General features: G+C 36.3%; 1 protein-coding gene across 2 annotated transcripts; it reads right to left on the reverse strand.

Annotated features, from left to right (window-relative positions):
• Window positions 1-26,902, reverse strand: LOC120773795 (neuropathy target esterase sws). Of its 2 annotated transcripts, none has more exons than XM_040102897.1 (12): window positions 26,056-26,902; window positions 13,915-14,649; window positions 13,224-13,853; window positions 12,924-13,150; window positions 12,293-12,858; window positions 11,805-12,223; window positions 11,456-11,731; window positions 11,204-11,390; window positions 3,958-4,074; window positions 3,115-3,326; window positions 1,647-2,003; window positions 1-1,574 (listed from the first exon to the last, which is right to left on the reverse strand). In XM_040102897.1, exons 1-12 carry the CDS (start codon window positions 26,152-26,154, stop codon window positions 972-974), a joined length of 4,428 nt encoding a protein of 1,475 aa, XP_039958831.1. In that variant the 5' UTR covers window positions 26,155-26,902; the 3' UTR covers window positions 1-971. The 2 variants fall into 2 exon arrangements, with proteins under 2 accessions (XP_039958831.1, XP_039958830.1); XM_040102896.1 differs by lacking the exon at window positions 3,958-4,074 and adding an exon at window positions 6,550-6,666 and having other exon boundaries at window positions 26,056-26,901.
• Between the last annotated feature and the right edge of the window lie 150 nt (window positions 26,903-27,052).

The raw sequence follows: 27,052 nt of genomic DNA on the forward strand, positions 1-27,052 counted from the left end.
TAGGTTTTACATTTACTTTTATTCCGGGCAAATTGTTTGCATAAAAAGTACTACAATTAGGAGACTTTTTAGAAAAATAATCTTTCATTGCTGCTTTCCAGTGATTACTTGTGTATTGTGCCTTAAACTTTACTAGCTTTGTAATTACTCAAATAAAAGCAAACGATTTTAAATTACTTTTCCACTAGAAGAGGGCTAGAATAACTAACTTTTATAAAATCTAAAATGAGAATATCGTTTTAGTTTGCATTTATGTTAATATAATTTTTCTGGTTTACAAACTTTAATATCGGAGAATGAGTTTCTGATAATTCGACTTATTTTTATTGATTTCAAATAAGTAAGAACAGTTAAAAAATCTTCGTTAAATGTGCTTATATTCAGTAATTCGATATTGCTAAAGCAGGTATATTATTCAAGTCTTCAGTTTAAAAATTTTTAAAGAAGACTTCCGTAGGCTTTCTTTAATATAACTTATACTATAACAGTTGTAATCGGCAAGTGTGTGAGAAGGAGAAACTATTTTGTTAAATTATTTATTTAATGAGTGAATTCAACATATTAAAGTCTTGCTAAAAAGTTATATTTATGCTTTTTCAGTATTAGTCATGAAAACAAAATGTAAACTTTTCGTGTGTCTCTAAAAGGGCATATTCAAATCAGTTGCAGTAATCCATTTCAACTTAGCAGTATGATAATTAGTAGTGATTTATAAAATAAAATAAAGTTAGATAATTTTTTTCACAGTGTATGCTTCCACGGTGTAATGTTTTTCCCACAGTGTATACTTTTTCTAACCCCTCAACGTTTTTCCCTTCTTTAAATTTATTTATGGCTACAAAATATAAATGTACACGCGTTCTCGCTTTCTTTTATTGTATTTCTAACGCATTCCCTCATGAGACACATACATACACACTCTATGCCTTAAATAATTACTTATGAACTAATATGTACGCAGTCGTGGGTCATTATGTCGCCGCTGAGTTTTGGGTTAAAGTATTTGTCGGTGTTGCCGGCGCATCGTTGGAGCTTTGCAACAAGGCGGCATAGTCGGCATTTGCAGTCATCGCATCTGCGTCGTAGGCGGGCTCATTCGCATTGGCATTGCTCGGCGTGGGCGTACGCAGGTCCTCCTCTTTGACTTGCGTTTCTGTGCTTTTCACAGGTGTCGTTGTTGTCGCTTCAAGTGATGATTCGACTGTGAGCTCCTCTTTCTTTACCGACACCACGGGATCTAAGGGCAGCTCATCGACTACAGCGTCTATGTTGAGCGCATCGTAGGGTGTTATGAAATCAGTACTGCCCCCACTGCTGCGTATGCTAATTTGCGAGCCGACAGCTGCGATGCCGTTATCCTTGAAGACAACGCTGCTGCCGAAGCGCACCAAGCTGCCGGTGCCAGTGCTGTCCACCTGATCGCCGGTGTGTGACTCGGAGGCGGGCGTGTGCGGTGTGCTGCGCGAACGATGCGCGTGGTGTTGGCGTATAGCCAACGAGAGGTCGACCTCGATATCTGAGTCCATTTCGTTTTCGGAGAGTGACAGCGAAGTGCCTGTGCGCTTGATTTTTATCTGTAATGAGTTATTATGGATTTTATTAGACGACTTTTATATAAATGTTATTGTTGTTGTTGTTGCACTTACCCGCTTGTAAGTCGAGGGTTCGGAAATGTAGCCATCATAGTCCTCATCTTCGCTAAACAGATAACTCTGATGCAAATGTTCGTTGCTAATGTAGGTCTCGGGTAATTTGCAGACGATGTGCGCCAAATCGATGAAGGTGTAATCGCTTAAGGTGCCGGGATTCTCCTTCTTTAAAGGCTCTTTATTGAACCACTGATTGAAGCGTCCCAAACGTCCGGCTTTGGCCATGGCATCGAAGTAGTTCTTGCCGAAAACATAACCAACGTCGCGTATCTCATCGAAACTGCCGAAAGCGAGCGTTTTGTACTTGTCGATGGGTGGACGAATGTACTCGCAGTATTCGGAGTTTTTCACTTCCTGAAAGTAGCGAGAGCAGGGTTATTGAAGAGTTTCAATATTTCAAACGAAATTTGCAATTTTTACGGTTAGATTTAAAATAAAGAGAAAAGAGTATAATACAGTGTTCTCCCAGTAATGTATAACGGAGGTTTTTTAAACAAATCGTCTAGCAAATAAATTTAAAAAAATGTAAATATTACATCCTGCAGGATTTTTTTTTTTAAATGTATGAGAAAAAAATTTGGTCCAAATTGAGAGTTGTCACTTGTTTAAAAAATATATAAGATAAACCGAATATTTAAATAAAAATTTTTTGAAAATATGAAACAAAAATAAGCAGGTTTAAGGAAGACACATTATTGATTAATTTTTAAATGGAGTTGCCAGCTGTTTGAAAATTTCAAATTGATTACAAATATCAAATATCATAATATTGATATCAAAATAAATAGGTTCAATAAAGATTTAATTGGGCAAATTTCCTATAGGGTTGCCACTTGTTTGAAAAATTTTATGAGATAAACTGAAGATTTTTATGAAAAATGATTGAAAATATTGTTACAAAAATAAACAAGTTTAAGGAAGACGCATTATTGATTAATTTTTAAAAAGAGTTGCCATTTGTTTAAAAATTTCAAATTAATTAAAAATATAAAATATTATAATACCGATAAAAAATAAATAGGTTCAAGAAAGATTTAATTGGGCGATATTGCCAACAGAGTTGCCACTTGTTTGAAAAATTTATAAGATAAACTGAAGATTTTAATGAAAAATTATTGAAAATATTGTTACAAAAATAAATAGGTTTAAGGAAGACACATTACTGATTAATTTTTTAAAGATGTTGCCAGCTGTTTGAAAATTTTAAAAATGAGCAAAATCCACAAGATAAAGCAACACAACAATAAAACAATCAAATTGAATAGTTTTAAGAATAGAATGTATTTGAAAAGGGTTGCCATCTGTTGGAAAAAATATTCAAGCAAGCTTTAACCCTTTTAGACTCAAACTAAAGATACGACAAATGAAAGATATTTTTATTGAGCAAGATTTAACCCTTTTAGACTCAAACTAAAGATACGACAAATGAAAGATACTTTTTTTGAGACAAGTTTTTAATACTCACCTCTAATTGACGCACACACGACACGTATGCCAAGCGGGACTGTATATCAGGCAGGTCCGGCACCTTTACCGGCGTTGTGAAGGGGTTCCATTTTTTGTACAACAACCACCAGCCGGACAAGTCATCACCATAATTCGTCAAATCCATGTCGTCCTGGGAGCCCACATCGATGGCAATTATATGAGCGGCGCCCAAATTGTGCATTACGTCGGCTATACAACACATGGAAGACGATTAGAAGTTGAACACAAACATGGGAATATAGAAACATTTGAAAAATTGAACTACGCAAAAACTCATTCATTCATACGAAAACAAAGTGTCCAATTGCAAAGCCAATTTACTGATTACTGGAGTAAATGCAGAGGGGAAACTGTATTCGGAACGCTTTTTTCATTGAAATTATTATTATTTTTTGATATTTAATTTATTTTAACGCCTATTCATAGATCACAGTTGTGCGCATGGATGAAGGCAATGCGAGCAAAGAGCACAAAATTCAGCAGCTGCGTCAAACTACAATTACTAAAACAACTAAAAAGTATATAAAAATATATTATAATGCATGCAAAAACTAAAATAAATTAAAAAAAAAATTGAGGCTGACAAATGCGAGTTGACACTGGGTCATAGACAACTACTATACAAAGAACCGAACACTTTCACAACGATAAACGACAAATGTTGCTAAATTGCTGAGTGCTTTGCGCTGGCTTGTACACAGGTGATAGATAGAGGGGAAGAAGGAGGCAGAGTAAGGTGGTAGGAGCGAACTACTAGTGTTGTGGTAGCAATAATACTAAACTAAAATTACAGAGTTGTGGTTTAGTTGTGGTTCATTACCTGGCACATTGTTGGTGTAACAACCGTCGAGTAGCAAATGACCGTCTCTATAATCGCAAAATGGTGGAAAAACTCCGGCTATGGACATGCTTGCGCGGGCATAACGCCACAGACATCCTGTACAGTTGGGCGGCCGGTTGTGGTGGGGGCGTGACCAAAGTGCGTGCAAGTTTGGTAACATTACGCACACACACACACACATGGCATGCCATTTTATTTTTTAATTTTTTGATTTGTTCAACACAAATGTTTGCAATTAAAATATATGGAAAAAAGAATATAAAGAAAAAAAGGTTTACATCAATAAATGTTTCACGCTTGCAATAACACGCAGTTGTGTGGGTGGTACGCGGGCTGCGCTGGGAGTATGCTTTGAAACTACAGTGGTGGGCAAGTGTTGTGGAGTTGTGAGGTGCTGTTTTATGAATATTCGCTTAAGATTTTGATAAAAAAAATGTAATCAAAAAAATGTATCAAATTCAAAAGTCAATTTTATAAAATTTGAATTTAATGTTATTTCAAAAAAAATATTATAATTATTATATTTTTGTAAAAAAAAACAAATATTTTGCTATAATTCGTTTTACTACATGTTTTCAAATTCAAAAGTCAATTTTCCAAAAATTTAATTTAATGGTATTTCAACAAAATTTTATAAACATATTATTTGTTACAAAAATTAATATTTTGCTACAATTCGTTTTAATACATACATACATATATTTGAAATCAAAAATCATTTTGCATAAAATTTGAATTTAATGTTATTTCAAAACAATTAATATGATTATATTTTTCTACAAAAAAACAAATATTTGGCTACAATTCGTTTTAATACGTATTTTTAAATTCAAAAATCAGTTTTATAAAAATTTTAATTTAATTTTGTTTCGGAAATCTGTGGTTTGAAACAAGTTGTAATATTTAGTGTAAAAGAAAATTAAAATTTTTTTGAAAAAAAAAAAATTAAAAAATTAAAAAATTTCCGAAAACAAAAATTTAACATTTAAAAAAAATTGCATATAATATTTTGATATCTTTTAGATAGAAGTAAATGATAGTAAGAATTTAATACTTAATTTTTTATATTGAGCAAAATTATAGAGTTCTGCTTTTACATTTTCATATACATACATATGTACATATGTATGTACATATGTATGTATGTAAGTTTCGAGACAAAACGATAAAAGCAAATTTAAATTGTTTTGCTAGTTAAAAATTGTGGTTTCAAAAACTAATTATTTATTTATATGTATATTTCATTTATGTATTTATTTTAATAATTTTTTATATTAAATTTTAATTTAGTTTTTTAGAAGTACACAGTTTTGCAAAATTAAAAATTAATTCTAATATAAAAATTATGCCAAACAATTTTTTAAATTTTTTATTGCAAATTTTTTATTAAAAACATATACAAAAAATATTTTTTATTAACAATTTTTAAATTTATTTAAATTTTTATTAAAAAAACTATTTTTTCTATGTGTTTGGTTTCCATTCTAAATTCACATAATATTTATTTAATTTTTTTGTAATGATTTTTATAAAAATAAAAAATAGAAACAAAATTTTTTAAACAATTCTTTTTTTGTTTTCCCAAAAAAAAGTTTTATTTTGACTACATATAATTGAAGATTAAAATATTTAAGCAAATATTATGGTATAAGACCACTGACATTCAAAAATAATTATAAATTATTGTTATAATTTTTTTTTTATTTTTCTTTCTACAAAGATATATTTTTTTCTCACCTCACTTTATCAACTTCACTTGCCAAATTATTGTTAGAGTAAATACTGAAATAAATTTTAGGTGATTTGCAAAAATGTACATATGTGAGTATTTGTTAGAAAAACTTTAGGGTGTGTATTGTGTAAAGTGTTGCCACGTTTCACCTTTATGACGCATGAAATATGATCAAAATAATATGGGAAAAATTCTTGCTAAAACACATTCTGAGCTTTTTACAACTTTTACGTAACCACAAACAAAGATAACCAAAGTATGTGAATTTAAGACGAAAGAACAGGCTAAATTCAGATTAGATAAAACGAAAATTAGATGGCGGCGCTGCAGTTGTACATATCGCCAATGCTTAGTGTTTAGAATAAATAGTTTAGGCGCTATATCGAGTATATACAGTACTTACTTGTTGATCGCTTACATTCTCGGTGTTCAGATGACTAAAGCATGCACACAAATAAAACAAAAAGAAAAGAACAGTAACAGAAGAACAAACGTTGCAAGCGGAGTTCACTTATTGCTACCACTACACCGACGGGGGGGAGATTAGGCAGGCTGAGCGCCAACGAACGCACACAAGTGCAGACATAACAGGAAAAGTCATTCCAAGTCGAAAAGAGTGAACACTTCATAAATTAGTAATTATTTGCTTTGAGCACAACAACAATTGTAAAGTAGGCTTGTAAGCCACGCTCTGTAAGCTAAGCCTTCCCGACTTCCGCTCTGCATTAACCTTTTCATTGGCAACTGGTGCATTCTTCAAACCAAATACAAATATAATTTCACACATACACACACTTTTCACGTAGTCGTGTTGTTGTTGCTTTTCATTCGCTATTTACCTGGCAAATTGTTAACATAACCGCCGTCCAGCAGGAGATGTCCGTCTTTGGGATCGCACAGAGGCGGCATATAACCGCTGAGCGACATGGATGAACGTATATAACGCCATAGAGATCCTGTTTTGAGATTGGCGATAACGGTAATGATTGATGTATGTACATATTTGCGCAAAATTTTACGGGCAAATTGTGTGGGTCGTTAAAAATTTATTTTCATCTGAGCGAATGTTTTATAAACGAGTACATTGGATGAAGTATAGTACGTCGGTGTTGTTGTAGGTGTAAATAATTGTGTATGAATGTTTATATGTATGTACGTGTGATAAATTGAAGGCTTTCAATGTATTAACTAACTTGAGTATTTAAAATTTTTAATACACTTCTACAGAAATTAAGAAAAAAATCAAAACTTGCGATTTGGATGCTTTTTTAATTTGTAATTTTTTATTTACATATATGTATAACTAAAATTCTTCAATTGTATGATTTCGAACACTTTTCCATAACAACGTGTATAAAAATTAACTGTGATAAATTTTAAATATTGCTGGCGTTTGGAATTTTAGTTTTGAAAAGATATTTTATATTTAAGTATATGTGACCTGGTCTACGAAAAGGGAGCTAACGTGCGAAAACTAGTTTTCTGGGAAAAGCTGTTAAAAATAATCGTCAGTTTCTCGTTATCTCATTAATTGTTATCCTTTTTTTTGACACCTAAGCCCCCTTTTCGTAGACCAGGTCACATATATATATATTTTTTTATACATAATTAAGGGGTTACATGGGTTTACGGGTTTTAAAAAATCTACTTTTTTATTATTAAATTCTACAACACCTCTAGAATATTGTTCTAAAGTTTCAAATTTTCGAAAAAAAAGTTTCAAGTTGATCCGAGTAATATTTTCGGAGATACAGCTTTGAGAAATTGTGCCCTCGAGGCTAGCTAGGCTAAGTGCACCGTCTTTAAACGCGTTTTTCTCGAAACTGTATTTTTGAAGTCGGTTGGCAAGATTTCTCGAGAACTACTTAACCGATCTTCATGAACAGGTCTTTGAGATACAATTCTTAAAGACTTGGATGTAGGAGTTTTTTTCGATTAGAACTTTTTGAAAAAAAAATTGCACTGAAATTTTAATTTTTTTGTAAATATGTCTGCCAAAAATCCAATTTTCAGTTTTTTTCCTTCGTCTAAGTTAAGGTTTTAACTAAAACATGTATTTTTTTTAATTTAGATGAAGGGTCACTGGAAATGGCGTCGCGATAGCCGAGTTTTAAATTTTTTTTTTCAAAAATTTCTGAATTAATTGTTTCTAAATTGTTAATAGGGTATGTTTGTAACCATAAACAATTCTATTAAAATATTTAATTTTTTATATGAGAAAATAATTGTTGAAAAAAGGCTGTTTTTTACCCGAGGAAACCCATGTAACCCCTGAATATATGAAAATTTTATGTTTTCACCACGTGATATAACCTCAAAAATTATTTTTGGAGCCCAAAAAAAATACAATTTACATTACATTGGCATATACATAGATCAATATATAATAATATACAAATATATAACATATCATCCTATAGATAAGACTATATGAATGCTTATATAATGACCGCGAGAAAATATATAGTATATTCATAAAATTCGCTTGAGGTATAACAAACGCGTAGTCGGGTGGACGGCCAAGGATTGTCAAATCGGCATCATTTCTCGAAATTACTTCCGAATATTTTATGCCGCTACAAAAACAATGAGAACAACAACAACGGATCATATATTTGTTAGGTTAGAACCGAATTTTTTCAGTTTCGACGCCTTATCACATTATTTTATTTATTTAAAAGGCGCTCCCAATTTTATTAAAATATCACAAATATTAAATGATATTAATATATATTATTTATCAAGCGAAAAGCTCATTCAAATTGGTCAAGTAGATAGTAAGATATGGGATTTCACATAAAAGTGGGCCGTGCAAACTAATAATAAACTGTTATTTAAAAAATTAAGAAATTAATAATTCAAAATATTTGTTTTTATTAATATTGGGTAGTCGAAAAAGTCTTTTCGCATTTCTAATCAAACTTAAACGTATCCGTATCCAGCTCTTAAGTAATTGCTCAAGAAAAAAATTATTTCTTGAGCTGAAGTCAAGTAATTAATAACCAAAAAAATAAACTTCTGTGTGTAAGTATATAAATATTTTTATTGCAATTTAAGGAATATGAATGAAGATTGGGAAGTTTTATACAAAATTTCAAAAAGAACTATATTTCATAATAATGATTTTAACTAATTGTAAGGTGAATTTAACGATTACTTTGTTTTTCCTTCAAGAAACAATGGTTGATTTCATGTTTTTTCGCAAAAGCAGGAATTTTTTATTGAAGAAATGTATTAAAAATTAGTGCTACATTTCTTTAGAGTTGCATATTTTCTTGACCATTTCTTAAGCGTTTTTTATATGAAGTTTTTACATTTCTTGAGAGCTGGATCATAAGCTTTATACTAATAAATAAATAAACAAATGTGTACCATTTTGGTCGACCACTTTTTGCCATTTTCCACTAAAGGCATTATGCCATTAGTGTAAAACTTTCATCAGTGTAAATCGAAATTTTGAAATTTCCAGACCGAAAGTGAGCGAACCCATTGTTGTGCTACACGATCTGATACAAAATCGTCTACGTAAACTACACAAATTTCATTGGTGGCTGGTCTTTTGATACAAAAATTTCAAAATATAGCGAATTTCTTCATTATTTTCACTAATTTTTGAACGTCTGTAACTTTTTTTCAACTTCCCCGAATTAATTTTTTATACCCTGAACAGGGTATATTAAGTCTGTCACGAAGTTTGTAAAACCCAGAAGGAAGCGTCGGAGATCCTATAAAGTATATATATAAATGATCAGTATGTCGAGCTGAGTCGATTTAGTCATGTCCGTCTGTCTGTATATATTCGAAGAAGTCCCTCAGTTTTTAAGATATCATTTTGAAATTTTGCCGACGTCATTTTCTCTTCAAGAAGCTGCTCATTTGTCGGAACTGCCGATATCGGACCACTATAACATATAGCTGCCATACAAACTGAATGATCGGAATCAAGCTCTTGTATGGACAACTTTTGCATTTGACAAGATATATTCACGAAATTTGGTACAGATTATTTTCTAAGGCAACAATGTAATCTCCGAAGAAATTATTCAGATCGGCTTACTATAGTATATAGCTGCCATACAAACCGAACGATCGGAATCAAGGGCTTGTGTGGAAAACTTTCGTATTTGAAGTGGTATCTTCACGAAATTTGACATGGATTATTGCTTAAGGTAATAATATAATCTCCGAAAAAATTGTTCAGATCGGATTACTATAGCATATTGCTTCCATATAAACTGAACACATAGTTACTAAAAGAAATGCACCTGTGAAAATTTTTTTGGTTAAATAAAGCTTAAATTCTCACCTTTCCAACACTATATGGTATAACACATTGTGATTGGTTGCACCAGAGATATACGACTGTAATGAAATTTTTTGACAAAATACGAAAAGACTTTTTCGACTACCAAATATGATCATATAACTGTAAATATCTTTCCAACAATGTTGAGATACGCTGTTTTTATGATAGTCACCAATAATTACTGTTTTCACGGAAAAAACTTTCTAGGCCTTAAGGCGCAAGGCCACTGTAGCGGGTATAAAATCATGTTCAGATTCATAATTTTTTTTATTTAATAATCATCAGAAAACACTGCGAGCTCTCTTTGATAGTTTTCGTTTCTTAAACATGCCACGGCGAGACATTTAACATCCACAATTGTCGTCTTGGATTAAAATAAAAACAACGTCGTTTATTTACATAAGAATACTCATAAAAGTACATAGCGATATTTAAAAATATTTATTTCTTCAAAAATTCTAGGCATTTGAACAGAAAAATTTAGTAACACGTTGACCATAAAAAAGTTTTGAATCATACGAAATTGCTCTACGTACTTCTATGCAAAATCCAATTCTAAAGATAATCTCAAAATTTGAAGTCGATTGGATAAAAATTGTCAAAGTTTTCTCCCTCGCCAATTGGAACAAAATAGTTTTGAGAAAAACACGTATAAGTTTTCTCGCCAAAAATCGACTTGAAACTTATTTTTATGACTATAAAGCATAGTTGAAGCGAAAAAATATTATTTTAATTGAAAAATGTTCAGGGGCTATACCCCTTAAGCACCGTCAAATACAAATTACACTAAATAAATAGCATAAAAATTATAATTACAAATCATATCAAAATTAGCTAGAAAACACTAAAATTATGCAGATTAAAAATATGCATGTAAAAACCTCAGAATATGTAGAAAAACATCAGCATATATAATGTTGTTGTTGCCAATACTTTAAAGACATTACCAACGAAAATCAAAAAGAAAATAAAATTTTTGATGAGAGTTGCGAGAATGAAGGAATGAGATTATGAAAATATAGTGTGTGTTTACCCAATTCTTGTATTCATAAAGTGGAAGTTAGACACCACTAAAACTGCTTTGTAACTAATGTAGAATAAAAACGTTAACCGTTAGATGCCGGTAGAAGGGTTAGGAGTGCTGCGCATTTATATATGAAAGAGTGTGAGACGAGAACGCTACTTACCGTTTGTGTGTATGCGATGGCAGCTTGCGGTTATATCAGTCGTTAGCGTGAAATACGGTATCCATAAATCCTCAATGGCGACGTCGCCGAACGTGTCGCGTATGGTTTTATTAAATTCGCGACCGGAGAACATCGATGTGATGGGATAAGTGAGATCGAGCAGTTGCAAGAACCATTTTGTCATTTTCTGCAAGCAGCGGTTAAACATATAAAATAAAAGTGTTGAAATTATTATCACAAACACAGAAGCACCTTTGACCATTCTCGCGCCTTCTGCGTAACGGTGGTCACGCTGCGATCCGAGCACCAGAGCGCACCCATTAGCGCACCGATGCTGACACCGCCCACCATATCGATCGGTATGCCCGCCTCTTGTATGGCCTTTAGCATGCCAATGTGGGCGGCGCCACGCGCACCGCCACCGCCCAACACCAAACCGATAGAGTTGCCCGTTAGCCAACGCGCAAGGCGTGAACAATCCGAATGCATGTTCGGCTCGGACATTAGCACGCGGCTATACAGATCGTTCTACATTGACAAAGGAGAAAATAAAAAAAATTTAACTCGCTTCAAATATAATAATAAAAATGTGTGCACTTACAATGCGATATTGACTCTTGCGCGTGAACATGCGCTTCGGACACTGCAGGTGATGATGCTTGGTGACCCATGGTCGCACATTTAACCATTGCAGCGTGTTTTTCGGCTTCGAACTGCTAGACTCGTGATAGAGCAAGACGAGCTCCTTTTGTGTGCGCATCGCCAGACGATCGATTTCGCGTTCGAATTTACCGACCGTCGGTGCGTGATCGCCGAGACCGACAATAAGTACAACGTCAGCTTGACGCATGCAACGCTGCGTCCATGCGCTCAGTGACGAGTCGCATTGGTACAGGGTGATTGTGTTGCGATCTTCCTGCTGTGCCAGCCAAGAGGTCATGCGGTATTCGTTACTTGGCTCGAAGATGTGCATGCCGAGTTGTTTACGCACGACCTCGGATGTTAAACGCAGAGTCGGACCTTCAATTGAGACATACAAATTGAAAAATAAAAAAGTGTGATTATAATTTAAGATATTTCTTAACTAACCAATAGCACAGAGTGAATGATAAAGCTCATAGGTGAACGCTGTCAGGGGTACATCGTCGCTTACCGGTACCAGCGCGACGGTGGAGTATTTATGTGTGACCGGATTCGCCTCCAAAGGCGCTGCCGTGCTGCCATGACGTGTCTGCATTGTGCCCAAAATACGATGACTTAGCAGACTTATGAGCTTCGTTACGACAATCGGGTAACGCAGTTTGATGGCATTGAAGAGTCCCTCAGGTAATTTGGCAAGTTCTGAATCGCGCACAGCCATCACAGTCGTAGTGCGGCAAGTCTCTGTTATCATCTCCACGAGTCCCACAAGATCGCCTTTGCCATACTCGCCGATGATCTCTTTTTTACCGCTTGCTTGCGTTATCACAGAACGCATGCGCCCACTAAGTACAATATAAGTACTGTCGCTGTTCTCCTCCTGTCGGTAGACGGCACGTCCGGACTCGAGGAAAACCCAGTCGAGCGCGTAATCGCATTGACGCACTAGCGGCGAAAGACGACGCACTTCGCAATTGCCGAGATCAAGCACGATGCGAGGCCGCTCGCGCATTATGCTACACGAGACGAGAGAAGCGAATTTCAGTTCCGTTAGAATGCTTTAATAATTCAGCTTACTTACGCATAAACGCCTGGTCGACGTATAAAGGCGAGCCGGGTTACATGCTTTGCTTTTATGGTGTAAGTGCTTGCCTCGCCTGTGAGCACTGCCAATCCACCGACTATCTCACCTGGATGCACAGTGTAAATAAAGACATCTGCACATTCCTTTTGTACGGTGCGTGTGACGTCCACGTTGCTCTGGTACACATTCAAAGCGCCTGTGAGCACAATCCAGATGCAGATGTCCTTCAAGATATAAATTAAAAGCATATATGTATATATAGGTGATGAGTATTATAGCTATTCTTTAACTACTTACATCCACATTACCCTCGTTGATTAGCGACACATTTGGCTCCACTTCGCTTAACTCCACGTATGGATCGATGAAAGCGCGATCCTCTTCCGGCAAGCCTAGTTCGCGCAAGAAACTATCCAAGGCATAACCGCGTAGACTGGCCAATTCAGCTGCGGCGGCATTCGCCAGCGCTTCGGCGTGTATGAGCGAATAGCGACGCGTCACCAAGTTGCCAATGCTGTTCGCGCGCGAATTGGCTAAAGTATGTTGGCCACCGCCACCACCTCCACTAGCGCCAGCTCCGCTCGCAGAGCCATTGCCGGCTGGCTGTGAATTCGGTAAAGCTGCCTGTATGCCCATATGTCGCTCGGTGTCGTGCGCCAAGTCCACCAGCATGTCTGGCGGTGGCATGAAATCCGACAGCGAATGCTGTACTGAATCCGGGTGTGTGGAGCGCCGATGGAGCGGCGATGTCTTTAAAATAGAGGCGCCGGCACTTTTCTTTATGCGCATGTGGCTTTGCACTAACTCCGAATTGAGGCCCAGATAGGTGCGCAGAGCCGTGAAGAGCACGCGCTGCAAACGCACCATAATCACCTGTATGACACGTATCATGATGTCGGGATTCTCGTTGAACACCTCTTCGAAAGCCTACAAAATCAAATGGTTTATATATTCACACGGAAGACATTCGTTTAACGAGTGCGCTCACCTGCATTGGCAGACGTATCACGACGGATTTCTCCATCGCCTTGGCGGTGACGGTTTTGTAAAAGCTCGGATTGCCGGACAGCACATCAATGAAACTTAGCAGCGACGTCACCGATTCGCCTTTCTTCACAGTCTTCAGCGACAACGTGCTCCCGTCGGCGTTTGAAATGAAAACATGCACCAAACCCGATTGCACAATGAATACACTGTCATCGGAGTCGGTGATTTTGAAGAGGAAATCGCCCGGTTCCAGCGTCAGCACCTCGGTGTGCTTGCAAAGCTTTAGGAAAATCGGCTTCTCGAAGTGTCCGAATATGCGTATACTTTGCAGCATGTAGAGCGCATCGGGCGGCACTCGCTCGCCACCCTCGGTGGTCTCCTGTAGATATTCAGCCGGCGGCTCTACGGTGTTCAATAGCGTTGGTATATTCTCACGCCGCAGCTGTAGGATGCGTTTGGCGAAGCGCATCACCGCTTTCCGTTTGCGACCCTGTCCGCCGTACACTTGACCGGACACATTTTTCACCTTGCGCAACATGCGTCGGCCGTAGAAAAGCATTTTGTCGCGCTTGCGGAAACGCAAACCCGTCATATCGCCAGCGGCGCCTGTGGAGGAGCCTCGTATTTGTGCTTGCAACATGAGTTGCCGCTCCTTATTGCGCTGCCAACGCTTGTAGAATATATACCAGCCGATGACGATTAACGTCAATAGCGTTATACAAATGTATATGTAGACCTGAAAGGAGCGAAAAAGAAGGAAAGGGAGTTAATGAAAGTTATGGAAAAAGGTTGTCACAGGTTAAATTTAATATGTAAATTACATATATAGATATATGTAAAATAATGTCATGTGTGGAAATAATGGGTTGTCAAAAAAGTCTTGCGGTATTTTCGCTAGTTGGCGCTGAAAGCGCGTAGTTCTAGTTTTATTCGTCGCCTCGGGTCATGCTCTACCTTTTTGGAAAGCTCATTTCACGCGCTAACACGTGTTTGATTGATTGTCGTTTCTTTTAAGTCGTTCGTGAGTTAAAGCGTCGCAAACATGGAGTTTACAGTACTACTACGACAAAGGCAAAAATGCATCTCAAGCCGCCAATAAAATTTGTGCAGTTTATGGATCCGATACAGTTTCCATTTCCACCGCACAACGATGGTTTCAACGTTTTCGTTCTGGTGTAGAGGTGGTCGAAGATGCGCCACGCTCCGGAAGGCCTGTCGTCGAAAATTGCGATAAAATCGCTGAATTGGTCGAAAGAGACCGGCATAGTAGCAGTCGTAGCATCGGTCAAGAGCTGGGCATGAGTCATCAAAAATTCATTTCAATTTCAATAATAAAAAAAAATTCAATAAAAATACCGCAAGACTTTTTTGACAACCCACATATTTAGACATAGTTTTTAAAATAACAAAGTATGACGTTGCCAACTGATTTAATTTTTTTTTAGTTTACTAAATAACAATTTCAACTGAGTAAGCAGACTGAAGCCCAACAACTAACCAGGTCCCATGCGCCAAATCTTGGAAAAGACCCATGAATAGAGGATGTACACACCTCACCTCTTCGTCTATTTCAAAGCTGTTTTTGGCAGCACAAAAACGAGCTGCCTTTATGCCGCTATGTCTGAATTTGGTATCTCCACAAAACTAAAATGACATTGAGCAATACCAAAAGCTCCGTCAGGATCGGAAAGAACATCTCCGAATCGTTCGCTACCAAGCGAGGTATCACAAAAAGCGACACCCTATCGTGCGACTTCTTCAATCTGCTGCTGGAGAAAATAATTCGCGCTGCAGAACTAATCGACTTCTATAAGAGTGTACAGCTGCTGGTGTACGCCGATGATATTGTTATCATTGGCCTCAACAACCGCGCTGTTAGTTCTTCTTTCTCCAGACGGGATAAGCAAACGAAGCAAATGGATCCGTCATCTAAAAAACAGTCGTCGCATTCGCGACTTGGCTCCCACGTCACTGTTGTTAGTCATAACTTAGAAGCAAGATAATTTCGTCTATCTTGAAACCAGAATTAAGAGCAGCAATAACGTCAGAGTGTAAAGCCCTCTCCCAACGAGCAAGCTTTATAAGTCACTCATCACCCCCGTCCTGCTATATGGTGCGGATACATGGACGATGACAACATCTGATGAGTCGGCGTTAAGAGTTTTCGAGAGAAAAGTTCTGCGGAAGATTTATCGTCCTTTGCGCGTTGGCCATGGCGAATATCGCATTCGATGGCACGGTGAGCTGTATGAGATATACGACGGCATTAACATAGTTCAAGGAATTAAGAGACTGCGGCTACACTGGCTAGGTCACGTCGTCCGAGTGATTGAAAACACTCCAGCTCTGAAAGTATTCGAAGCAGTACCCACCGGGGCAAGCAGAGAAAGAGGAACATCTCCACTCCGCTGGAAAGACCGGATAGAGGACACTTGGAATCTCCAATTGGCGCCAAACAGCGAAATGTAAGAAAGACTCGGCAATAACTGCGTAAGCTGTGTCCACGCCAACAAAGAAGAAAAATAATCGTCCACCAATTAGATAAAGAACCGCTCGATGTAATAAAAATATTGCTGACGTACAGGTATGTAAGTGCTGCTGAAGACCGCAATTTGTCGATTCCAAGACGTTTTCAAGAATTGTGACGGTCTCCAACCACAAACTGGCGAATTTTGAGAAAGGATTTGGGTCTTCATCCATATAAAATTGTTCTCACTCAAGAACTAAAGCCATTGAACCATCGTAAACATTGTGAATTTGGCTGATTTTGCCTTGAAGCAACTTGAAAACGATAACGACTTTTTTAGAAAAAAAAACATCTTGTGCGATGAATAAACAAAACTGTCGATTTTGGTGCGAAGAAAATCCACACACTATTCAGGTACAACATTCACCTAAACTGTCAGTTTGGTGTTGTTTTTGGTCCGGTGGAATTATCGGTTCGTAGTTGTTTCGGAATGAAGCTGGTAACACCGTTACTGTCAATGGAAAGCGGTATAGATCGATGATAACCAACTTTTTATGGCCGCAATTGGGTGTAGTTGATCATGACAACACCTGGTCCCAACAAGACGGGGACTACGTACCACTCAGCACGTGCAACAACCGAATTATTGCGAGAAAAATTTGGATATTCGATTATTTGAAGAAATTGTGACATTGATTTGCCTCCAAGAAGTTGTGATTTCACACCATTAGACTGCTTCTTGTGGGCTTATTTAAAGTCAATGGTCTTTAGCAATAAACCAGACTCTCTACTAGCTTTAGATGTGAATATTGTACGTTCTACTCATGACATTTGACTTGATTTAGTGGAAAAAGTACTCGAAAATTGGATTCATCGACTTCGTTGCAACAAAAGAACTCCACAACTTCTTTTGTAAGAACAATTTGAATAATGTTATATTCAGAACTTAATTGTATCGATTGTACTTCACATTAAGTAAAAACATTTGAATTTGCTAAACAATTAGTGTGTTGTTGTATGAAAAGAAATGATATCAATCTTATAGGAAAACCCTGTATACAATATATACTTACATTTTTAATAGCTCATAAAGCATTTAATTACATACATGTATTTTTTTGTAAAATATTTTTACTTCCTTTTATTTTAACCCTATTCCAACCCTGTGGGCCTTTTCACCTTTGTTTTGAAAAAAAAAATTGATAAGGTTACAGTTTTAGGCACGACAGAATACAAAGCATTCTACAAAAGTATTCCTAAAAACAAGTTTTATATAAGTCTTCATAGAAAAATAGGTACTATACATACATACATACATACACACTACAATTCCCTTATGGGCTATACGATTCAACTGAATGTGAAAAATAAAAAAGTTAGTTTCCGTAATTCGGTATTTTCTACATCAGGAACTCAATTCTTTTGCAAATTATTCCTATTAAATTTTTTAAATGATTATACATATTGCATTTAATAAACATTTTAATCACATTTTAAATTTTTTCCATACATTTTATTACTTTAATCTCACAGCTCTTTCGGATGCAAGCCAATAAAAAACGAACTTGTAGTTCAAAGCAGTCGTAAACAAAAACTTCATTAGATATTAGTTTTTAAAGCGCATTTATCTTTCAGTTCGTATTCAAATGGCTTCCGTAAGCAGAATTCACACACATACATATGTACATACACGCATGCTCAATGTCTAAAGTTTACAGAGGAAAGCATATCGCGATATGAATTACTTATTTACATGCAAATATGTACATATTTACATACATACATACATACATATATGTATGTACATATATGTATGTATGTATGCACATGTTTGAGTGTGTAAGCTTTAATGAAATTTATTTATAGTTTTGATTAAAGTACGTTCACTCAGAACTACAAACTCCAGTTTATTGACTATTTTACAACATTTGTGGTGTTAAACACTACTTTCCAACACGGAGTTTATCACAGAAGGAACCAAAATCTTTAAGAAGACTAAGCACCACTTTTTCGAGACTTTTTGAATTATAACTCAGTCAAAGCGTGTGAGGATATGCGAGTGTTCAGTCACGCGTCCTTTAAAGAACCCAGATTCTTTGAGTCTAATACCCATACACTTTCCGGCAATTTCTACGGACACCGCCCGTTAAACGCTCTCGAGTCTCTTTGCAAGTGTGGTCTTTTCTAGAGCCCTCCACCACATAAAGACTCCATAAAACATAATGGGCCTGACTATGGTGTCATAGAGCCAGAGGACCACTTTCGGTGAGAGACCCCACCTCTTACCAATGGCTCCTCTACAGCAGCTTAGAGCAATCGATATCTTTTTTGCTCTCTCTTCGATATTGGGCTACCATGAAAACTTCCTATACAAGGTGAGCCCTAGATATTTCACAGAATCCGCCGATTGCAGGCGGATGTCTCTCATTTGCGGTGCCACTGGGATCTTATATCTTCTAGTGAATAAAACATCTCAGTTTAACTTGGGCGAGACCACTTCCGACCGCCCACTTTGTTAAGACGCTGAGATATTTCTGCGTCAACTCGTACACGGTACTTGGGAACTTTCCTTTAACCATAAGTGCTACATCTTCTGCATGGGAATTTAACGACCAATATACATAGAAGAGAAAATAGAGCTACTTCCTGTGAGGTACCTCTACGCATATTTCGTGTCGCGCGCCCGTTTCCCCCATTCCGTTTCCGGCAGGACGTTATAGAAAGCTTCCTCATTATCAAAAAAAGGTCCCAAACAGCGAAATTTTTAACCCTAATGGCTTTTCAAGCCATGACACAATAGTATGCAGGGTGGTATCCACTGACTTGCCTTTACGATAGGCATGTTGCGCTCCTGATAGATAGACCCTCGGAAAGCGCCTCCTTGTATACCAGTCCATCAGTCTCTCCGGAGTGCCGAAAAAGACTTCGGATGCAACTCACTTCAGACTTGCACTGACCGCCATTCACTATTATCACTTCACCGACTTCCTCTTAGTGAACTTGAGTTGTCGCGAGAATATAGTGTGATCCTTGCGCAACTTCGTTCTGGATACTGTAGCAACTTAAACTCCTACTTACAAAATACAAGCCACGAGTCCGCACATGACTCGTAACACCCTCTTTGCATGCCCAGCAAAGTCCACTCATCTAACACCGCTCTTCCTATGGTCCGATCCCGTCAAAACAGCACGTTTCCTGGGCCTACTGTTAGATGACTTCGATAACAACCAATCTGATAACCCCCAAGCGTGGATTAGATAACAGTTACAGCAACAACAACAGCCGTATGCGTCTTATCCTGCTTGAAATATTGGTTTTCTGTGCATGAGTGCTCCATTTGCCTTATCCAATCAATAAGTGCAACCGTGAAACCTCTTCTTCGCAGTGTTGGACGCTGTTTTAAAGCAATCCGATGTAGTTTCTGCATAGTTTCGTAACCGTCCACGAAGCACAGATCCACTGATAAACACATGAGACCATGCAACTTTCGAAACAGTAGAGCTCACCCGTGACTCTTTATTCCCGTCCTGCTATATGCTGAAGAGGCATGGACGATGACAACATGTGATGAGTCGCCGCTACGAGTTTTCGATAGAAAGGTTCTGCGGAAGATTTATGGTCCTTTGCGCATTAGCAACGGCGAGTACCGCAGTCGATAGAACAATGAGCTGAATGAGATATACTACGACATTGACATCGAATTAAAAGTCACCGGCTACGCTGGCTAGGTCACGTCGTCCGACTAGACGAAAAGGCTCCAGCTCTGAAAGAGGAAGACCTCCATTTTATTGGAAAGAATAGGTTAATAAGGACCTGGTAAAGAAGAAGAGCTCACCCGACAAACTTTATATGAAGAAGGCGACGATTTGAGGATTTTTTCTCCCATCTTTTTAAATTTCATATACTTAGGTTTTTTAACATTAACCTCGCACTTTTGGCTTATTGGGTAAGAGTTTAGAATATTTACATAAGTAAACAAATTTGAACTGAATCAAAAACAGCTTCTCTTATCACAGCAAAAACGAGCTTGATATGTAAATGCGTTTGCATATTCTTATATTGACCGGCGGTTCTAATTTAATTATGCAAGCAACCAACAGATTTCCGGATTTGAGAAATTAATGATACTGTGTACAACAAAAAAGTATTATAATTCAACATTCTAGGCCGCGCTGTTATATGTTTGGCAACGCTGAGCAATGCAAATACGTCATAAACGCTCCGAGCAGTTGGATATTTTTATACCGTATGTATTTATGTGTCTACGATGCAAAGTCAATAACAACGCACACGGAGGGCTCGGCAACCGGGCCCCGCAACCAGCCTCCAACCGCTCAGCACGAATAACAACGTTGACGCGTCACGACGAGAAGTGACGATTGACTTCTATGAACATTGTGACTGCCGTGGGCGACCGTGGTGAGGGGAGAGGACCATCAAAAGCAACAGCAGCAGCGTCAGCGCCACAACCACACGCACACTCGTAGATACAATAGTGCGACAAGCGCAGCAGAGCACGCGGCAGCGCCAAAGAATTTCGTCTTGGCATTGCCATTGAGGCGCGGGCGGGTTGTTGACAGAATTTTGTTTTGTTTACCGCTTAAAATAGGGGAAGACGTGGGCGGCGTTGTTGTTGGCGTTGGTGCGAGTTGTTATGCCTCGGGTAATGGCTGGGCTGCCATTCGATTTCCGTGCGCTGCCGACAGACCGTTGCAGTTGCATTCAACGCAGGTGTGTTCGTGTTGGTGATTTATTTTTGTTTACCTGTTTATGTGCGAATGCGTGCATAAGTTGCTCGCACATACATACATACACTCGTAGATGTTTGTAGGCGAAGTATAATCGCTGTGCGAGTCAATTACGATTTTCATGACATATGAAGTAAACAATGAGTTTAAATAAGGAATTAGAGAAAAATGCACTTGGCTTGCAATTATTATTATCCACACTTGATATTTGTTATTGTGTTTTGTTTTGTTTTGCTTCATTTTCTGGTAAGGCAGTATGCATGCTTGTAATTGAGTGCGCAGAAAATATTGTTTACCTTTTATATAACGCGCAAAACAAGACTATTTTTCTAGCAGCACTTCTGGTAAGCAAATACACTTGAAAAGCGAAAATAAGTTCGCTTGTAGGCGTGTGAATAAACAACGCCAATGCGAAAAACAAGTTTCATTATTTTATAATGCTGCAACGAATCGTGTTAGAAGGTAAAGAAGTTATGTAAATATGGACACCGAGAGACCCCAAAAACTAGTTTTACAATTATGTTTGCAATTTATCGATAAATTATACATAATAATTAATAACATACGCAAATGCATGTTTGTTTTAGGTATCACTATAATAAGAATATTATTGCTTGTACATATGTATGTACATTCAAACTTTTTTGTTTAATATTTAACGCAAATAACAACAATTGCCTGCAAAAAATATGTGAGAATGTTAATATTAGCAGGAAATGTTTTTTTTAACATTTGCATGCAATTTTTAACTGGAATAATCGACTGCGCACTTCTTATAGCATAACAAGAAAAAAATTTAACCTCGCATTCAAGTTATAATACCCTTCACAGGTGGATTTTATATAGATCTTATCTAGATTTTGGTCGGGCAATTGATATGACAGCTATATGCTATGGTCCAAACTGAATAATTTCTTTGGAGATTGTAGCGTTGCCTTGGACAATAATCTATGCTAAATTTTAGTGATCCGATATCACTGAATCTGAAAAAAATAGCTTGTGGTAGAAAAGCACATGTGCAAAATTTCAGATTTGATATCTCAAAAACTGAGGGACCAGTTTGCATATACAATATTGTACAAAACTAAAGCACCCCGTACTATGGTTCAGCTCGAATTTAGCTGTTTGCTTATTAATTTTTATTAAAGTAAAACTTTTCATTTTCAGTTTTCAAAATTAAATAAGTTAAAACAAGAAAAACATTTATGGATTAAAAATTAACTGGACAAAACTAAAGCACCCCTTTCATCGGCTTGAAAATAATATCTGAATATTAAAAAAATAGTAGCAAATCCTTTATTTTGGGTGACGGAAACGCATATTTTAGGCATAGAAGAAATTAAATTATTTGCTATATGCCATTCCAAGCAATTTGTTCAGGTTCTAAAGGTTGATCCTTAGTTTTACTGTTTTCCCTATTTATTTTGGAACTAATGATCTCCCATAAGTTCTCGATGGATTTGACATCGAGTAATAATACCGGCAAATCTAAAACATCAACTCTGTAACTTCACAACCAAGTTTTGCAATGCCTAGAGTTATACTATACTATAATGGCATATCCTTTTCAGCATATGGTAGCCTTCTGTTTTTTAAAATGTCGGTGCAAACAAACCGGTCCCTTATTCCATTTATTATATGAATAGGTGGAGTCCAGTGCCCAGAGAAAGAGCTCCAGACCATAACATTACCACCGCCATATTTAATGGTCGCAACATAATACTAAGGTTTGAGTCTTTGTCCTTACGGCCTTCTCACACATCTTTTGCCATCCGAATCTTTAATATTATATTTCGATTCGTCTGAGAATAAAATGGTATTCAATTTCTGAATGCTCCAATCGAGATGAGCTGTCCCAAATATGAGTTTGGTCTCTCAATTTTTTGGTGATTTGAAGGACTTTCCAGCTGGACGCGAACAGAACAACCCGCCCTCAACAGCCCGTCTTCTAATTGTTCGTGCATTAACTAGTAAACAAAAGTATTTCTGTATTTGATTGGAAAAGACTGTGGAATAAATTTGGGTAACCTTTTAGATCAATGAATAGTCTCTTTATGTATTTTTTCGCAGTCTTCCTCAGCTGTGGCGAGAAAGTACATTGCCAGTTTGCTGAAATTTTTTTATTAAAGTGAAATTATTCAAGAAAGAAGTTCCATTAAATTTTGTGTGCGGAACCAAATTTCTGGTTCCGATATGTTCAGTATGTTGGAAAAGGCCTTCGGTGATAATTTTTTGTTGGGTACAAGTATTTTTAATTGGTGCAAATTATTCAAAGAGAGTAGAGAACGTTTTGACTACGAAACACATGAAGGACGGCCATCAACTGATCGCATACTGCATTGATTCTTCGTGAGTTTTTTGCCAAATTTTCAAACAATATCGTGCCGGAACCACGATATTCGCATGATTTAGCTTCGTGTGACTTCTGGCTAATCAGCAAACTCAAACGACCGCTCCGGGGAAACCGTTTTGATTCAATTGAAGACATTAAACGAGTATCGCTGGGCGCATTGAATACTATTCCGGAAATGGACTGTTTCGAGGATTGGAAAAAAAGTTGGCACAAGCGGGCTTACTTTGAGGGGTACGACATACATTTGTCGAGTACAAAATAAGAATTACAAATATAAATGTGCAGAAAAAAATTTTATAGTGATCGGATCATTTGTCTCTGAGTGCTCACTGCTACTACAAATTTGAAACATACTGTGTGTATTTATGTAGTATATTCGAAATTTCATTAATGAATACATATTAGAAGTATCTTTTTGTTCTTATGTCTGCCTTTACTATAAGTTCGCACCAAATGACGGCGTGTAAGTGTATGTAAGTTTATTATGGAATACATATATAAAATGAAATTCGCCAAATTTACCTTTTAACTTTTCGCCAATAGCTATAAATCGTATAAAATCAAATCGTATAAGTACTCTGAATATTGGGGTCAATTAAATGATTGGAGAGGTACAATTGTCATATACATAGGTATGTAGATGTTTGTTGAGCCACAAACATATTTACATATGCATATGTTCATTTATTGGCAGGAACTTTTGGTTGAAAAAAAAATAAATTTGTATAATTCATTTGTATACCCTTCATATTGAAATGTGCTTGTACGTAATGCATATTAAATGCTTAATATATTTTTTGTGTGCATATGGCTTCAAATTACTTCAACCCTAATACTCATATCTACTGTGACAGTATTATTCATAAGAATTATGATTGGACTTAGAGTATTAGAAAAAATGGATTAGAAATTTATATATGCACATTATCACAACACACATATGTATATATTTTTGTACATATAAATTTATATAAACACATTTGCATGTACATATGTATGTACATACGCATATGAACATGCCCGAAGCAAATCGAAACTTGTAACTACATATATATTTTAGAAGTGATAAGAAATACGGACGACATGTGTGACATGTGAGCATCGCCAATACGAAACCTTGGTCACATGTGCATTATTCCACAAATTAATTAGGTTTTTTGCATTATAATTTTGTTTAAAATCAGTGGATTTCTCAAATACCTGCATATCTGCATATGTATACCATACTACATGGATGCATTGATCTACATACATACACACATATGTACTTATATACAATGTTTAGAAATATTACAATGGACACTAATTTAAAGTTTTAGTTTCCTAGTATTGTTATGCAATCTCTCGGTTATCATAAGGTCTAAGTTAAAGCGCGAATATAAAATGTAAATACGGGAGTGACCGGAAACCGAGCGTTAAACAGGTATTATACTCCTGTTAATAGATAATTCATGAACGCTTAAAATGTTTACACATGATCATAAGCTCATATTGACTCAAAAACAATTATTCAGCAAATGCATCAGTACATATAGGAATATGGGAGTGTGAGCAAATATGCATACAATGTAAGCTCCTAATTGAAAAACTGAAACATTTTAAATTTTATGATAACGCATGTATGGCCCTGTCATCGCTAATATGCATAAGTTCATAAATGTTTGTATATTTGTATATACATACATATGTTTATATTTAAAGCAGATAAGAACACTTGACATGTAAATTTTGTGTAATTTTTGACAAGAACAGGGCGTTGACTTGAAATTGAATAGTCATTAGTCGATAAAATTGTAGAGAAAACGTATTGCTTAGAATAGGTGTGGAAATATGCTGTAAAGTCCATATTATATTATGGAAATAAATATCAATCCTACTTTATGGCTATAAAAGAGTGATGAGGTAAACCTTTTATTTTTTAAAAAAATATTTCCGCAAAAAAATTACCCAAATAACAAATAAATAACAATTGCGCTTTCTAATTTGCTCATTTGTCGATAGACCATGAAAAAAACAAAATCTGTATTAAATTACAAACGTTCAAAGTCCAATAGGATTTTGAATCGCTTCAACAATCTCAAATCGTCTCAGGTGCAGCGGAAATAAATATACATTCACAGAACAATCACGTATGTACATACATATGTATGTTTGTTGCTATGCAAACTTCAAGATTTTTAATTATGAAGAATAGTTATCAACGTAAAACTTTATAGAAAAAGGTATTTTAATGTGTTTGACAATAATTTCAGTCAAAATAATTAAAACAAGTACGAAAAATCGCTGGGTCACGCAGTAAAACATGTAGAAAATTTAGCAGAAACAAACAAAAATAAATATCTAGCGGCTAGCCACAAGAAACAAATAAAAACATTTTTGATAAGCAAACAATAACAACACAGGACTGTTGATTGTCACCGATAACAGCGGGGTGACGCAGCAGCGAATGTTTTATAATGAATAACAAAAAACAAAAACAACTAATAACGGAAATAATTCCTCAAAGAGACGTGAAGAATTTTATTGCCACAAAATGTATGCTTGTGTGTGTAGGTTGTGATTTATGTCACTCACCGTAATTTTGATTTCCATTTTCAGTACCTTGTACCATGATTCGGAAAACATCAATCCACAGTCATCGTACGATGATCTGATTAAGTTAACTAAATCCATTGCATTGATTTTCGAAAAAAAGTTCAATTTTTAAACCACAAGTACATTTATATAAGCACAAACATTTATAAATAAAAGTAAACTTATAAATTGCAAAATCACTTTTGGAAAAACGCCAAACAAAATAATTATGATGGGCGTAGGCACGGATTTAGATACATGCGTCTTCACCAACCAACTCAGGGAAGTAACACACAATGGCGTGCGGTATATTTCCAGTTGGGAGCACAGAAGGTCACACGCACCAATTTATAATTATGACGTTGTTCCTAATCCAAATGTTAATGCATTTATGTTTCACTTAGTTTTAACTCGCAAATCCTTAACTACAACTTCTGCACACGTTTTCTACACAATTGTTATGGTATTGATCAATACGCGTTTTTCATTTATTAAACACTTATATATCATTAATTTTTGATTGCATTATCGCTTTTTCCCATTTTTCACATCACATCCTTGCTAGCTGTTAACTTTCGCCCAGGCAATCGTCTTTGGTAGCCGAGCGTACAGCAAATCGCCCATAGGTGAATATTGCGCTTAATTTGATTTATTCCAATCACTCATCACAAAACAATTTATTTGATTTGCATACGGTAACAAATGATATTTACATTCGTTATGCACAAACACTATAAATTTATCTCTATTAGAAGCACTAACTAAAGAGTTTTATTTTCTATCCACACTGCGCTGCGATTTTCGAACGTGGTTTGACGATTTGTGCACCTTTTTCGACTTTTAAGAATAAAATGAATTTCTATATTTTGTTCTTTTTCAACCCTTCAGACTTGTCTCTGACAGCTGTGCACCGCCGACAGCTGTTTCCGCGAGCGTTACCACTTGTTTGACGTACATATGTTTTGAGAGATTTTAGAGGACTACAGAGTTTGTAATA

Source organism: Bactrocera tryoni, chromosome 4, assembly GCF_016617805.1.
Source record: "Bactrocera tryoni isolate S06 chromosome 4, CSIRO_BtryS06_freeze2, whole genome shotgun sequence".
In the NCBI taxonomy this organism is placed as follows: Eukaryota; Metazoa; Arthropoda; class Insecta; order Diptera; family Tephritidae; genus Bactrocera; species Bactrocera tryoni.

What these genes read in the sequence shown, in the direction of transcription:
- LOC120773795 (XM_040102897.1), bottom strand. Translation starts at nt 26,154, where the DNA reads ATGGATTTAGTTAACTTAATCAGATCATCGTACGATGACTGTGGATTG. An exon ending in TCAACGAGGGTAATGTGGAT is followed by an intron (nt 13,151 to 13,223) that starts GTAAGTAGTTAA and finishes TATATCTTGAAG; the next exon opens with GACATCTGCATCTGGATTGT. An exon ending in CCATCGCATACACACAAACG is followed by an intron (nt 4,075 to 11,203) that starts GTAAGTAGCGTT and finishes CCAACTGTACAG; the next exon opens with GATGTCTGTGGCGTTATGCC.